General features: G+C 40.8%; 2 protein-coding genes across 3 annotated transcripts in view; both read left to right on the top strand.

The window, feature by feature from the left end:
* Positions 1-2,585: 2,585 nt before the first annotated feature.
* erlin2 (ER lipid raft associated 2) lies at positions 2,586-14,696 on the top strand. Of its 2 annotated transcripts, none has more exons than XM_031849613.1 (12): positions 2,586-2,664; positions 4,024-4,155; positions 4,834-4,915; positions 5,373-5,419; positions 5,684-5,745; positions 5,966-6,091; positions 6,900-6,973; positions 8,021-8,079; positions 10,940-11,031; positions 11,127-11,216; positions 12,360-12,439; positions 12,546-14,696. In XM_031849613.1, the coding sequence occupies exons 2-12, from the start codon at positions 4,049-4,051 to the stop codon at positions 12,723-12,725; spliced, it is 999 nt and encodes a 332-aa protein (XP_031705473.1). In that variant the 5' UTR covers positions 2,586-2,664; positions 4,024-4,048; the 3' UTR covers positions 12,726-14,696. The 2 variants fall into 2 exon arrangements, with proteins under 2 accessions (XP_031705473.1, XP_031705475.1); XM_031849615.1 differs by having other exon boundaries at positions 2,601-2,664; positions 4,048-4,155.
* Positions 14,697-15,654: 958 nt separating this feature from the next.
* Positions 15,655-16,605, top strand: part of LOC116384570 (cholesterol 25-hydroxylase-like protein) — a 1,391-nt gene continuing 440 nt past the window's right edge. Inside the window, exon 1 of the mRNA XM_031849376.1 lies at positions 15,655-15,666. Coding sequence (XP_031705236.1) covers positions 15,655-15,666 — 12 coding nt within the window. The remainder of the gene's footprint in view (positions 15,667-16,605) is intronic.

Here is a 16,605-nt window from a genome sequence, read left to right as displayed (position 1 = left end):
CACAGCACTTAACAGAGGCCTCCATCTTCACGAGTCACGAGCTCTCCTCTTTCTTTTCTCCCCTCTCTCTTTTCTCTCTCCCATTTATTTTTTTTCCTTCCAGGGTGGCAGCAGTGTGGCGAGCTACCACGAGCTTTTCTGGGGGTGCAGAGGGAAAATAAGTCAGGCCGACAGAGATATATGGGCGACACTCTGTTACTGCAGCACTTCCACTCTCTTCCTGCTCCTGCTCAGCTCACATAAATGAGGGAGTGAGGGTGAAACACACAAAGGGAGAGATCCAGTCTCTTCTCAAACCAAAATATTCCACTCTCTCTCTTCAATTACCCTGTCACGCTGTCAAAGTCCTGGAGTCACATGTCTTCTCAGTCTATCTGTGATTATGTGAGTGTGATCTCTGTGAAGGTACCTGAACTTTATAGCCTCGGCCGTGGTGTGTTTTACCTTCAACACCCCTGGCCCGGACTGCTTGGACCCCGTATAATCACTACCAGAGTCTCTGGCAGAGCTGCCCTCCCTCCCTCCCACCTCCTCCCACGGCCCCTGGTTTCTTGTCAGTCGTGATTAATGGCACTAGGGCCCTGGCGCGGCTTACGCTGCCAGTTCCAGCGATGTTCCCTTGATACTTAATGAACTCTGACAAACTTCTTTCCCTTGCTCTGTTGTTCCCTCCCACCCCGCCCCCATCTCTGTTTAAAATGCACAGCACAGAGCTGCCACTGCAGCACCTAGGGGTTAGCTCTGGTCCTTTGTAAATTTCTCAAGAGGCCAATGTCTAAAAATAAAACGCCACGGCCATTTTAATGTCACGACCCTTAGTTGTGTGTCACTTCCAGTGGCTTGTTGCTGATTGACGAGGAAATTAATTGACTTTTGGAGATGTTCAGTGATTGCCTCTTTAAGGGTAGATTCTCAAGCTATTTATATATTTTTTACAAATGTGAAACTTTTTGTTCCTTTTGCGAACAGCCAACCATATCCACTGAAAATTAATGTAATAAACATCTGCTGCGAGATATCAGCAAAAGTCTCTCTAAAATGTTAAAATCATGGCAGCCCGAGGCAGCAGGATAATGCAGCCTTTTCTACAGTTTTCTCATAGAAATGAAGCATTGCATCTCTGCTGGTCTGTGTCGCCATCTGCTGTTCACACGAGGAAAGTGCGTGTCTCATCAGTATTCAAATATTCACTGAAAGATAAGCAAAACAAGTTACTAACATGAGGGTCAAGAACATGTATAGTATTTTACAATAATACCAAAAACATACACCACTACCACAATGAAGTGAAAACTACTAAATTAAGTATTTAAAAACACACACCTGAGATCACAGTGTTTAGTGTCAGATCTTACACTTGATCAGACTTTCCTGGTAGAGCAACGGTTTGCAGGTGTTATCAATATTCACAGATAAGTGTAACCTAACAGACTATTTTGTATAATAAAGCCTGAAGTAGAAGTTGTTGATAAAAACTAATTTGATACTTTTACCAGTCCACAGCATGGACATTTTAATGCCACTATAATGGGCAGAAGACTCTGTGGTAAGTTGTTCTGATTCAAGTTCAGCAATAAAGAGTTTATAGAATTACCTCCATTACAAGGCTACTGCAGCGAAATTATAGCGATGCAAACACTATGGAGGCTCAGCAACAAGCTCCGTTTTTGTGGGTTCCAGCTCATAAACTCGAGAGGACACTTGATTGCATGCATTTATAACAAACAACAAAAAACAAACCTATTTGCAAGTGGGCTCTGAACAGCTTCAAAGAGTGTTGGGAAAAGGTAAAAACAGGAAGACATAAATGTCACATTTCAGGGTCACCATTGGGTCATGTGACTAAACCAAAGAGGGTGTCCTTTTTTATTATTATTGGGGTATTTTATGACAGAGAGATGTCAGGAAATGAAGGAGAGAGTAATGCAACTAAGAGACAGTGCCTTAATTAACCCCTTAGCCACAGGGATACAGCGAGTATCCTCAACCTTCTTTAGTATGCTGTGAAAAACAGTGCATGTTGCTTCCATTATGACAGAAAATGAATTGAAGACTTCACACTTGTAATGTAACTGCGTGCAGGGCTCCTGTTCATTTCTGGCCCTATAACCAACTGCTTAGTATATGCCCAAATATCGAATTTGGTTTGCAGTTTATTCATAACTGTACTTCGTTTCTTTAGACTTGTTTTTTTGCCGTGACTGTTGTATGAGCCTTTTCTATTTCACCCACAGCTGGCACAGTATTTACAATGAAACGGCCCCTTGTTTTGTTATGGAAGTCGAGCAGTGTATTTCTGTGTGTAGTTTACATATTTGTCCCATGTTGCTGTGAGTTTCCCCTTGTTTCCTCTGGTTTCTTCCCACACTCTCCTGTTTTGTAAGTACTGTACATAGTTTATTTAATTTCAAATAAACATTTGCCTCTGATTTATTGAAGCAGGCCAGGCAGCTGCTCAGGCCACTGTGACCAACAGGCCCAAACGTGGTCCAGCACGAGCACTGTGCAAAGGCAAAAAAGGCTGTTTGCTCAACCGACCACGAGGGGGCGCTAATGCGACAAGTTGGACAACAAACAGTCAAATTCTAAGGAAGAAGAAGAAGAAGAAGCTAGCAGGTGCCTGCTTCGTATCTGTTGCTAGTGTCCTCTCAGGATAAATTACAGGTAAGAGCGACCAAGCAACAAGAACATGTGTTAACATCTATTCAGACAAAGTCTCTGCTCTCCCCCGTCTTGTTTGGCATGTCAGTAGCATGTCAAAAGGAAGAGGACACGTGCTGATATTGTTTTGCTAACATGTAACGTTAGCAGAGGTTAAGCAATATGTGTCGCTGTCTTGTGCCTTGAGGCCAGCAGTAGGTAACGTTACGTTGTGACTGATAGTACAAGTTAAACAGGTCAGCGTTTTGAAAAGGCTCCTCTATTCGAGGAAGCGATAATATAGTAGCTTCACGTTATGCTATCACTTAACTGTAGCTCCGACACCAAATTGCAGTCAAATGTTTGGATATTTGAAGTTGACCTTCTAATAAGTCATCTATTCCTTTCATAATTTAATTACTAAACGACTGAATATCAATATTTAGATTCGCTCCTGTCATTCGGCATACGTGTGTTTCTCAAGATGTTGGTGTGTGTTTTGATGAAGTGTTTATTTTCCACTTTGAACTGCTGTAAAGCTGCAGTCGTTTCCGTGAAGAAGAGGAAGCTGCGTGCGCAACTTTATGAAAATTTAAGATTAAATTCAGACATTTTCTGTTTGGTGGATGATTTATATTCTGAGTTTGCTAGAAGAGCTCTTACAATATTTTAACCACTGTTGTAATTTAACACATTTGTGTTCACTTCCTTCCGTTCTGTCACCTTTCATACCACCTAACGTGAATCTGTTAGCGCACATTTATTGTCACAAATAAATTGCTTACAAACTCAAATTTAATTTAAATTAATTAGTTTATTCGCTTCCCTAGAAAAATTCCACCAGCTTAAAAACAAAGGGTTGCAGACCAATTTATTACAAAAAAACAATGTCAAATCAAATGTATAATTAATTGGACCTGAGGTAGAAAAGTATATTCTGAGACGAGTCCAGGGTTGAGTCAGAGGGGTCACGAGGTTGTCTTTGTGAAATCCTCCGTTAAGACAACACTCCATCCAACTCTTTCATCCTAAACCAGCTGAAATAAACGTTATCACATACCTGAATGTAGACACCGTTGGAGATGGTGCTGGCAGATTCATTTCATGTATGACAAGAGGTTAAAATGTTTTTACACTTCAGCCTCAATCCTCTTTAAGTGTGACAAGGTCACTAAGTAGCAGCTGATGCTCAGCTAAGCCTGAGCTGAGGAGAGATAACCCAGTGAGCAAGAAGCCAACGCCGCTGTGTTACTACCGTACGACACGGGCTGCTCACTGGGTGGATCGTTTAGTAGCAGTTGGAGCATTTGATTGGAATTAAAGCAGGACATCGTGTACACATCAAAACAATAAACTCTGTTCCCATGTGCTCATTTCCACAAGCTGTCTTCCTCTTCTGCCTGCCAGGATGGCACAGTGGGGTGCAGTGTTCTCGATAATTGCTGCTCTCGGAGGAGCGGCTCTCTTAGGCTCTGTGCACAAGATCGATGAGGGACACACTGGTGTTTACTACAGGTGAGTGCAGCACGCATTTTTGTTTTTTAGTTTTGTGCCTGAGAGGTTGGTGTTAAACTGCACTGTTGTAAAACGGATACTATAAAAACTATTAACAGTCACTACTATAAATACCTGGGCATTAAAAAAAATCCAGCTGTGGTTCTGTTGAAAGTTTAATACTTGCACAGGCATGCAGGACATATCTGCGTTTCACAACAAACAAGATACAATAAGCTTTTGTCTTTCTGGAGCTCTTAAAACTGATGAGTTGCGACTGAGTCTGTGGTCTCGTATGAGTCACGATGCTGTCATCCGAGAGTAAAGGTTGATTTATTTATGACGAGAAGAAATTCAGTGGTCGAATGTATCATGGAACATTTACTCAAGAATTGTACTTTTCCAAATTCATTTGTAGATCTTAAACCCTGATAAATGAGTTGCCAGAGTATGAGGACAGTGAAGGACTGTCTGTACTTGTCGTCAGCAGTAGCATAAAGAACAATGAGCGCACCTGAGTCCTAACTGTTAATTTTGACTAAACTACCACAACTGCTCCTGTTTGTCTCCTAAATCATCTTAACACACATAATCAGAATTGTTTTATTCAAATGTATAACTATCAGCTGTGTGTGTGTGTGTGTGTGTGTGTGTGTGTGTGTGTGTGTGTGTGTGTGTGTGTGTGTGTGTGTAACACAGAGGAGGGGCTCTCCTGACCACCACCAGCGGCCCTGGTTTCCATCTCATGCTTCCATTCATCACCACCTACAAGTCTGTCCAGGTGAGTCAATTATCCAATGTTTAGATTTCTGTTCTGGAAATGTATGCAAATTAGCACATATTTCGTAAGATAGTGCCTAATTTGCATATCCAAACATTTATTTTCAGAAAACTTGTAACATAAAAAAGAATTGTGTTAATGTAAGAGATCAACTGTGGAAGTTTGATGGTGATATCTGTTCTGTAGTTTCGTGAACGCAGCCCTGTAATATGAACTACCGGTGTTACTTCAGACGGTTGAGTTACGGTTCACGCGTTGTGTCGTGGAGATGTTGATTCAGCTCTCTGTGGTGTTATATTGCATTCCATGACACTGACCGGGATTTCCTGAGTGTACAAATGAGATCCAGGTTTCTTCAATTTAAAACAGTGTGTTGTCTGATTTCAGGAGCTTGTTTTTCTGTTCCTGACTTCTGGAAAACTTAATTAAAGCATGACTTTTTGTTTTTGTCTCTTAGACGACGTTGCAGACAGATGAGGTGAAGAATGTACCGTGTGGCACAGGGTAGGTCTGTTGTTGTGATTGGCTTAACTAGTATCAGATGTGGTCTCTCTCGATACGTATTACACTGAGCATTCATCTTGTAACCTACACGGTCCCACACAATGCATTGAGTGGATTATAACACCACCAACACAGCTGGAGTCATCTCGTCATCTGAACTACCGGCTTCACCCACACTGAAAATACAAAACCCTTTTATCTTATCTCTGGTGGTGTTTTGGATGAAAGTGCCCGTCAAATAGTAATGTGTTTGCTTTCTTTCAGTGGAGGAGTGATGATTTACTTTGACCGTATAGAAGTGGTGAACTTCCTCGTCCCATCAGCAGGTAAACTCACCAGTGTTCAACGGGCCAAAAACGGCAAACAATGAATTCATCCTAAACTCCCTGTTCATTTCTTTTCACATCTGAAGACGACTTGGCACTGACAAACATGTCGGACGTCCTTTAGTTGCAGCTGTCTCCCTCAGAGCCACATACTGTACGTGTGTTCTGTGTTTCTACATTCGTTTCTGAACCGACTGAGCACTTGTATCCCTCTCTGCAGTGTACGACATAGTGAGGAACTTCACGGCAGACTACGACAAAGCTTTGATATTTAACAAAGTTCACCATGAGCTCAACCAGTTCTGCAGTGTCCACTCACTGCAGGAGGTCTACATCGGCTTGTTTGGTAAGTGCTGAAGCAACTCTTTTAATGGTGCATCTACATAAACATCGTGTTTGTCAGCCTACAGCTGAGGGTTCAGAACACCCTACGTTTTCATGGCCAGCCGCCCGCTACAACGACTGCTGTGCATAAAGTGAGGCCACACTTGTGAATGTTAGAATGTGTTTGCCTAAACATAACCCACAGGAGGTAAACACAACCGGGGCGTTATAAAGAGGCGGTTATTATGATGGGTGGAAAACGTCTCTTTACAGTAAACAGCAAATTCAAAGTTCCCTCTAGCTATGTTGCAATACATCTAAGTGAACCATAATCAAATACTGATGGGGCATCGGTATTTTAAAGAGATTTCATTTATTTAAAATTGTTTTTATGTTACCGATCTCTGCTTATGGGGACTCTGGTGGAGAATCCTCTTATGTCTTTACTTCCATACGTTTGGATAAAAGCAGACTACTTCCTAAAGAAGCACGTTTTGATACTGAGCCCAGTACTGATGATGTCTGTACTTGGATCAATTATTGCCTGATAGCAGTGAGTTGACTGATATTGATAATGTGCACTGCTCTTGCAACTTGACTGCAGAATAATTGTTATTAATACTATTAAAATATGAAGTCTCACATGAAATGTGTCTGTACTCTTTCTCTGGCCGTCTGAATATTTGAAACATACCTGTTTATGAGCATTGGATTTTTTTGCGACCTCGACTCAGATCTGACATTATCCCCGTTGGATGACGTTGAAATGAAACTAAACCATTTCTGCTGAGTTCAGCTCACCCTCCTGCCTTGTGTCTTATCTCGTACAGACCAAATCGACGAAAACTTGAAGTTGACTCTACAAGAGGACCTAACATCCATGGCTCCTGGACTCATCATACAGGTACAGTAAGACCACCAGGAAGGCTGCAGTCAGGACAGAGTTGGTCAGGTGCAGCGGCTGAATTCATGACCGTCTCGGGTCCTTACGTAGCACCAGCTCAAAGATTTGCTTCTGGAGCCGTCGCTGTTGGCATTGTGTTCTGTAGCTTTATGTGTATTGTCATAACAATCACACCTCTGATTGAAAGCAGCAGGTTTATGCACGTTCTCTGGGCATTGTTCACGTGTATTCTGGGAAATGTGGTTAACCGCAAGGGGACGGGCAAGAAAATGCACCGAGCACCATGGATTGATATTATCTAACCGTGAACATAATTATTTCTTATTGTCTGGACTGACTGAGTATCGCTAGCATTTCACTTTATTAAAAAGACGTTTTTACGTTTGTCACCCTGTTGTCTCTCGTTAGAAGGATTATTAAAAACACAGTAAGACATCTAAACTCTAGACTGGACTGCAGTGCAGAACCCGGGTATTGAAGTAGTAATGTAAACCTAATGAAACTGTGTACAGAGTCCTTGATAATGAGATTCTTTTTACAGTTTAACAGCCTGACATTGACTTTCACAGACTTTTAATAAAGCCGCTCTCCTGGACAGTTTATTATTACAACACAAGACCTTGTTTGACCGAAGAGTGATACAGAGGACAACGTTATGTCTTTAAACTATAAAAGGAGCCCGAGTGGGTTTTTCCCTAACTAATAAATCCCCCCCCACACACATACCCACAGAGAAACACACACATCACTCCTGAGAGTTAAACGCTCCGCTGGGCTTTAATACTCTGGCCTTATGTTTCCTGTAAATCTCTAGAAACAGTTGAAATAACAATTTCCGGGTCTTTCTGAGAAAACCAATAATCGTGCAGTTCAGAGGACCTTAAAACAGGACTGCTTTTGTTTCGGGGCTCCTCTCAAACTCCCCTTGAGGTGAAAATCTCTTTTTAAAGTCATCTTGCTTTTAATACTTGCGCTGTCTTTATCTGCCTACTTCAGTGTTAACTCTTTGTTTTTCTGTCTTTGTCTGTCCGTCTCACTGATCCACAGGCAGTCCGTGTCACAAAGCCCAATATCCCAGAGAGCATTCGCAGGAACTACGAGCTAATGTGAGTTTTTCCCATCAAGGAATGTTCCCTGATCCCTGACTCATGTGTTGTGTAATGATTTTCCCTCCCAAGTGGATAACCCTGATGTTCATCCAACTCCCCCAGCCTACCAAGACGGGGCTACTTTTTAAATCTGTCTGTGAACGTCTCACTTTGGCCTCATGAATCACAGTCAGTGGCTGTGATAAAGAGAGGAAATTGAGCATTTACAGTAAACTGTAGTAAGGTTCATGTAAGCACTGCGAGGCATCAGCCACGGTGGAAAGTGGAAGTCTTCAAGTCGCGTGCATACATTGACAAAAGAAGGAAATCATTTTGATTTGTTTAATTTAAAGTCAGGCACTGTGTGTGACTTCAGGTCCAGAACCCACACACAGCCTGATTAATGGTCCAGTGATTCTCAAAGTGGGGTCAGTCACACTCTGTCAGGGGGTGAAATAATCTGCTATAAATTATAGAATTGTGCTGCATCATTTAAAAAGTGCAGATCTACAGTTGTGGACCATTTGCACCAATAAAACAAGAGTATTGTGTCCAGTACAGCCACGTTGGCTCTGGGCCAATAGAAACTCTGATACCTTTGTGAAACACGGCAATGACTTCATTGTTGGTGAGTTTAATTGTCTGGTTTATTGTGCCAGTCTGCCTACTGTGCATTTTGTGAAAGCTTTTAAGATTAATTACCTGAAAATATAAATGCTTTCAAGTTAACATGTGTTTCTGTTTAATAGTATGAAACGGGGCAGAAGTATTTATAGAATACAAATAGTTTCAATGGCGTAAGAGTACAAATAGTAGATGCTTAATCAGTCTTACTATTAAGAGGGGGGTCCTTGGAGAATGTTCTCTCCTGCAAGGGGTCCCTGGACTCGTCTACTTTGTTACTTACAGATGTTTGTTTGATGGTTCAGTTGTATTTGTGTAACTCAAAGGGGAATCGTATAGTGGGGAAGGACCTCGCTTGCCAAGAGTATCTTTCAGTTCTTTATTGCAAGGCATCAGCATAAACTATATATTTAACTACAGCAAAGCATTGGCAGCTTCCTCACTGCTTTCCAAAGGAAGAGTGGAGCGTTCACTGAGCCCTGTCGCTCATAGTTAGTTGTTACACCTTGCATGGCGCATAGTTCACAAATGATGGCGATCGCACATTTAGCATCAATTCTTAGTCACAGCTCCATGATTTTAGACAAAGGGGGGAAACACAATGCTTTTTACTTTTAGCCAACTCTAAATGTAAGGTCATAATGTTATTTCTTTCTAATGAGAGCCTGCATACCTATTTTCAATAAGTTCATTTTTCACTTTGAACGATACAAGATTAAATGAATAAGGCTTCAGGGTGAGCGTGTGTTTTGCAAATGTTTGGCAATTTCAGATAAAGAGTTTTTGTAAACTTCCCCAAATCCAACAAAGAGCAGGAAAGAGCCGTTAACAGTAACCAAAACTCTGATAGCATCCACACACAATCACACACTGTTACACAAGCACCATTCTGCACACTTTAAGGAAAAATGCAATTCTTCGTATTTGTTTTTTTTTTTCATTGCAATGACGGCAGAAACTGTTAGAAAACAGTTTCTAACATCATTGTAAAACAGTGAACACACTCTTATTCTTCTCTTCTGGGGGTTATGGTACCAATTATTCACCAACTGAATTGCTGAGATCTGGAGAGGCAGCGATACTTGTAAATGAGTTTCAGCTGGCAGCAACACAAGCAGTCAGATGACCACAGAAGTCATCAGTTTCCCATGTTGGAGTTCCTTTTTATCCTGCAAAACATTAGATCCTTCAGAGCTACATCTTGACATACACTGCAATTACTGTAGTTGTTGCGAAATGTAATTGTAGGCAGTGCCCCAGACTTACTTTTGGTTTCACTTTCTAATAAGCTGTTTAACCTCTGTTCTTACTCCCTGTGAGACACTCAGAGCGTTGGTGTTGCTTAGACATCTGGAGGCCAGTAATGTAAACAAGTCTCAACAGTTCAAATGTGATCATAGAGAAGACGGTCCACACAGTTGAAATGGAAACTTATAACAGAAACTCAATTTCCCTTCAAACCAGCACTCATGTTGCTTTAAAGGATCACTTGAGAGATAAAAAGCCTTCAGACCCTCATTGATGTGGTTCATTTAGTGATGGGAATTCTTCCAATGAGGCAAATGCATGAAGATGCAGAGCAGAGATTTCTTGCGTAATGAGTTCCATGTGATGGCACAGGGTTTAGATGCTGGATTAGGAGTTAGGAACTGGAACTCTAGATGTTTTATGCCCAGTCCCAAAGTTCCTCTCACACAATCAGACTTTCATAAAAGTTTTCCAGGGCTCAGAGCTGTGAATCAATTTTTCTGCACGCTTTCAGTAAAACTGCAAAGCTGCTTAGTTCCTTTTCTTTCTTTCATTGTAATGTTATAAATTATGGCAGAAATTGGGAAACATGAAAAAAAAAAAAAAGAGCTGCTAAGAACCACTTTACATGCATAAAGCAGTAAAACCTTCATGCTGCAGTCATATTATATGGAAGTTATTCAATTGATGGTTTCTGGCCATAAATGCGTACCATTCACTTCATCAACCAAGTCATAATAACAACCTTTTTCTGAAAGCTTATATCCAACTTGATGCCTGAGAAGGTAAACAAATATTGATCCCGATGTTGTTCCCAGTTGATGAGTAATTAAACTGGTTGTTCTGAGGTGACACGACCTGTTGGGAGGAATTATTCTGGAAATGATGTCAACACACTCAGAATAATTAAAAGTGTTAGATGCCCCACCTGAAGAGTGTCAATAAAGCCTGCTCTGTAAATGCCGACACTGTTTAATGTTAAAGCGTCTGTTCGTGTTGTTTGCAGGGAGAGCGAGAAGACGAAACTGCTGATCTCTCAACAGACACAGAAGGTTGTGGAGAAGGAGGCAGAAACGGAAAGGATCAAAGCTATCATAGGTGAGAAAGAGAGAAATAAAACACAATCGGGAAGAAGTGCGTTCAAAACACTCTGAGGGTTGAAAATTGAAATATACCTCTTTTATTTTTAATAGAGGCTGAGAAAGTGGCACAAGTGTCTGAGATCAAGTTTGGACAGAAAGTCATGGAGAAGGAAACGGAGAAAAAGATCTCTGAAATCGAAGGTTTGTATGCAGCGGTGGAAGAACGACTCGGATCCTGTGCCGAAGTAAAAGTACCAGTACAACAATGTCAAAATACTTCTATTACAAGGGAAAGTCCTGAATTCAAAATCCTATTTAAATGGCAATCCTTAAGATTTTAGTTCTGGTTGATTAAGCGACACTGGTAACCAGTAATATGTGGTTTAAAAACTGGGCGCAGCAAAACAAACGATTGTCATTTTAATGAACAAGTCATTCAATAATTAGCCTTTTTCTGTCTGTTTTGATTCTTCCTTTATTGCTCACTGTCGCTGCAATATTTAAAACTGATCAACTGTGAAATGTTGACCAAAATAACAGTTGTTTTGTTTTGTAGATGCATTTTTGATTAATAATAGTTATCAGTGTCGAGCTCACTGACGAACACATTTCCTGTGACTGTGGGACTAATGAAGGATTATCTTATCTTGTAAAAGTCAACTCGTGTTTGACCAGTTAAATGTTTGTAAAGTGAAGCTGCAGAAGTAGGACATGTTGGGTTTAATAAGCTTTTATGTGAAGTTTTTATTTTAATAAGTAACTAGTATGTACAGAGCAATGCAGGGCTGACATGTTTTTGTAGAAGTGTTAAGTGTCATAAATTGGAAAGTAGTAAAAGTACCCTTAAAATTGTGCAGTTCTTGCATAAAGTACTGAAATAAATGTGCTTAGTCAGTTCCCACCACTGTTTGTATCGTAGACGGGCTTTGACATGTAGTAACATGAATAATCGCTGTGTGCGGTTTAGGTGTGCTAATCCTACAGCCCTCAAGTTGATTCACTGACGTCACAGTGCAATGAAACAGCTGTCATCACTGATTATCTGAGCTTCTCCTGCTAGGACAAGTCAAAATGTTTTCTTAATATAACAAAGAAGCAAACATCCTGGACACTAACAAAGTACAGATCAGAATGAGGAGTAGATCAGGATGTGGTCTCAGCAGCTGTTTGTTTTTAGTGCTGGTTTGCTTGTTTTTGAGTCGGGGACCCAGTTCTTTATACGTTACTCGTGCTTGTAGTTCACAGTATTTACGTCAGCGTCCTACTTTCTAAACAGGAAAGCAGCTTTGTGTTGTAATGAAACCGGCCTGCCGCTGTTGACTCTTGACCGTTTGTGATTCACAGACAGCGGTTACTTGGCCCGGCAGAAAGCCAAGGCAGATGCAGAGTTTTACACGTCAAAGAGGGCTGCCGAGGCCAATAAGGTAAAGAGATGACGCAAACACACTTCCCGCTTAAACCGGGACAAATGGGGACTGGAAAGTCCAGACTGCTCGTTTTGTAATTTTAATGCCGTGTCCCCTCTTGCAGCTGAAGTTAACACCAGAGTACCTGCAGCTAATGAAGTACAAGGCCATCGCATCCAACAACAAAATCTACTTCGGGAATGAAATTCCCCAGATGTTTGTGGACTCTGGCTCTGCAGGGAGCTCGATCAAGGCCTCTGCAGCCAAGGACATCGTTGCTGAGCAGATCCTGGACCTGGACTAGTGAGGGACCGCCCAGACTGAGTGGAAGGACTGTCTGCTGGAGGGCAGGCGCCCGGCCCACAGGCTGGCTGGCAACTTATCCCTCTGACTCGAAGAGGCTCTGCTGACCTGGGTCTGTATTTCTCAAACACTTCAGAATAACTGCTATAAATCACACTGTTAGTATGACTACCATGTCATATTCTCCAACCTCAGAGCAGAGGAGTTCATTTCAGAGGCTTCCTAAGCTTCTACTTTCATTCTGATAGAGAATGAGATTGTCTAGACGGACTATTAAATTATGTGAAAGAGAAACTAAATAAAATGGCATCATCCGTGGGTGTATAATTGGCTACTTTTAAAACCGTCATTTAGCCGAAACCACCATGTTAAGCAACTCACCCTCCTGCTGCTCAGCTCCGCGTATCAACTGTGCCCAGTTCATTTAGCCACAACATCAAGGATCACAAATCCATTACTACCTATGTGTTCATACTGTGTTAGCCATTCACAAGCCTGTGTTCTCATTGAGCATTTGAGTTGGTTGAAAAATTGGGTTTTAAATATTCACTTAAAATGGCTAAACGTCTGAGGCTAAAGCTGCATGTTACAGGCAAAAAGTCATCGGTTTATGACTCATGCAGAAGACGTGAAGCTTGTCGGGGACGGGCTTCTTTTTTCTCTGTAACCTCACAAAGGAATGTAGTTGGTCAGTGGTGCTATGCTAATTATTTGCCTTGAAAGTAATGCTACTGTAGGTGGTAAACTAGTTAGCTGGATATGCTAACAGATGGTGCAGATCAACACAAAGATGAATACATTTCTTGTGTTTTTGGTTTTGAAAAAGGTGATGCAGAAGTTTTACCAAACTTTTTAAAAGTGTCATATCACTCTTTCTGCAACCCAAAGCACACTATTAAAGGACCGTCGCTGTTTAATGGCGGGATTTTGCTAACGCTCAATGGCAACAATGTTTTGTGAATGAAGCCGTTGCGTCCCAATAAAAATAAACCTTTTAACCCGCTACATGCCTCCACTACACTCTCACATGTCTGGGTGGGAAAGCTCTGCAGCTCCGCTACATCCAACAGAACAAGGAACGACTTAAAGAGATCAAGAAAGTTATTTAAATGCTGATGCTGCTGTAAATTAGGACCAAATATGTGTCGCTCTGAGGACGTTGGAATGTGATTTCTTATTCTGAGTGCTTGAAAAATACGGGCCCCGACTGTAGACCAAACACAGGGATGATGAATGTACTGTGTCGTAGCTGCTGCCTTTTAGATTTTAATAGCATCACTCGATTTGTTTTTTGTTTTACTTTTCTGTAAAAAAATAAAAAAATCTTTTGTGCACAGGGTTGTTGAATTTAAATTGAATTCGTGCAACTGTTCGAAGTTGTACCACATGTGCAGTACATGTATGTAGCACGTTGGAGAGACTATATTTGTGCATCTGTTTGTTTGGTTCTTAATGTCTATTGTGCAGTTTTATTCCAAACAGGGCCCACTCTGAGAAGTGTGTGTTGGGTTATGACACGAGCAGCGTTTGTACTCCGGTATACTCTTATATAAAGTCTGTGATACAGACATGTGGCCACATGTCTTCTCAATGGGCAGTTTTCAGCTATGTTGGATGATTTAACATAACCACTTCATGAATGGTGACAGAATATACACAGTAGTGAATTGGCTTTGAGCCTTTGACAACATGACCCACTGAAGTAATCATAGGAACTGAACTGTACAGATTAACACTGAAGGACTCGCTGTAGAAATACTACCGACCTCGTGTGTCACCATTGTCTGTCGGGGTCCAAGTCAACAGTCTTGACTTGATCAGGACCAAAAACCAAACTTCACTTAATGTTTGATCTCGTGTGTTCTCTGTCTTAGAATACTAAAGAAATGCGTCGTCTAAATACTAAGTTTGTTTCTCAGCATTTGGCAATTTTGTTTGTGGGATTATTTCAACTGAGTGATGTGGTGTTCAACAGAATATCTGAGCATGAGTTACCGACCAAAGGATGTGTTCTTCATCCAAAACTGACTCATTTCATACTGTAGCTTTGGGGGGGGGGGGGGGGGGGGTCTAGGTGGTGGTTCTTTGAACTTGGCATGTTTTTCTTTTCTTTTTCTTTTTTTTTTTGGTTGAGCAGACGCTCTCGCGGTGAGAAAATATTTCTGAAGCTAAATGGCTTGTGTCCTGAATTCACTGTAACCCAATACAACCTCCAATAATCTTCTTGTGCAAACAGTGATTGTATGATGTGTTATTGGCGCCCCTCTGTTGTTTAAAGTTGGTCCTCAAATTGACTTCCAGTTGTCGTTTTATTACACTGACTTGAAAGGCAAATGTTTTTGCACTTCAATTGTGAATATGCAATCAAGATATTGTTATTTGACAATAAAGTACTGTGGGTTGTTATTTGAGTAATCAATCGCATTATTAAGAGTTTTTATTTACATTACATTGTCCAATGTGATGTATAGGATGTCTGTCATTAAGAGTTTCAAACACTAACATTTAGTATCTAAACAATTGTTGCAAATCAGATTATTTAAAAGTTAAAAAGCACTTTTGAGTTACGACTATACCAGAATGAAAGCGTCCTTACTGTTTGTATTTCACATTCTGAACTCTGAGTCACTTCTGACGTACTCCACACCAGTTCCTGATCGTTACTCATGAATATTTTTGACTCCCTTTTCTTGAGAAAGGGGTTTTTTTAATTTATTTTTTTTAATTAAGCTTGAGCCTTAAGTAAAGAGATGCATCATACTGAGAAGTTCCTATTAAACCCACGTTACTTCTTCATCATATCACCATTATTAACACTTTTGTTGCGCCCACCTTTTTGTAAAGTTTTACCCTGAACTATATTCTATAGGCTGAATGTTGAACCATATGCTTTGTAGACTTTTGTTCAAGGGTATTATTTACCTGTAATGATGGTCAAATGGGTGTGTCTTCCAGGAAACTTTCAGGGAATTGTAAAGAAATAAAGAACCAGTGCACAGCTCAGATTCAATCCCACACAAATGCACATTTAACTAATTAGGTAGTGACAACTGAATGTGGGGCTTTGGGCTTCTGGGGCATTTGCCTACTTTGACTGGCTGTTAATGCAGCCTTGATTGATATGACTGTAGATGATATCCTGTGTAATATGAATAATTTACCTGAGACTATTCTGTCGATTTGGATGGCTCAGTAATTCAGTAATAAATCTGCAGACATTTGCAATGATTTATTTGATTTCACAGCTGCATAGTCTGTCTCCTTGAATACAAAAAGAGAGAAATTTAAAAATGAAAAGAAAATCAATGACATGTTGGAATGTTCTTTTACCGGAAAATATCCAATTGAGCAAAACATTCTTTAAATCTAAATTTGCTTTAATCAGTATCTGTGTCGGATCCTCTCCCAGAAACCCCCTGTATTTCCACAGTCAACTGTCTGTAAGTAAGTGGTTATTGTGCGTAAAACTGTAAGCTGGTTGGGATCAGCCTACTTAATTTACCACTTGTGTAAACATAGAAGATATAGTGGATCTGGAGCTGCTCCTCCACTATGTGGAGAGAGAACTTCAGCAGCATGAAGCTTTGACTCTCCAGGAAGCCGAGGAAAAATACAGTATATATGGAAAACAGTTTATCCAGGACAGTTCCATCTGGAGTATTTCAAAGTGGAGACATGAAATGCATGACCATATTAGCTTTAATAAGATATTTTAAAGAAGAAAAAAAAAAACTGCTGCAGTTATTTTTTCGTAAGAATCGGTGAAACAGTCTGGAGGACGCTACCTGAAATAAGAGGCAGATCGTGAATTGGGAGCCGTGATGAATGTGCCCCCCACAGAGCATGGAGAGGCGCATGCGCCTATCCTCCAGGGGCTATGG

This window comes from Anarrhichthys ocellatus, unplaced genomic scaffold (assembly GCF_004355925.1).
Source record: "Anarrhichthys ocellatus isolate YVR2014 unplaced genomic scaffold, GSC_Weel_1.0 scaffold9, whole genome shotgun sequence".
NCBI classification, from domain to species: domain Eukaryota; kingdom Metazoa; phylum Chordata; class Actinopteri; order Perciformes; family Anarhichadidae; genus Anarrhichthys; species Anarrhichthys ocellatus.
This window is presented reverse-complemented; position numbering and strand designations above follow the sequence as displayed.

Bases quoted from the DNA above. Each gene is read 5' to 3' on its own strand.
- erlin2 (XM_031849613.1), top strand. From the start codon at position 4,049: ATGGCACAGTGGGGTGCAGTGTTCTCGATAATTGCTGCTCTCGGAGGA. The intron at 4,916-5,372 runs GTGAGTCAATTA...TTTGTCTCTTAG, and splicing joins CCACCTACAAGTCTGTCCAG to ACGACGTTGCAGACAGATGA. The intron at 11,217-12,359 runs GTTTGTATGCAG...TGTGATTCACAG, and splicing joins AAAGATCTCTGAAATCGAAG to ACAGCGGTTACTTGGCCCGG.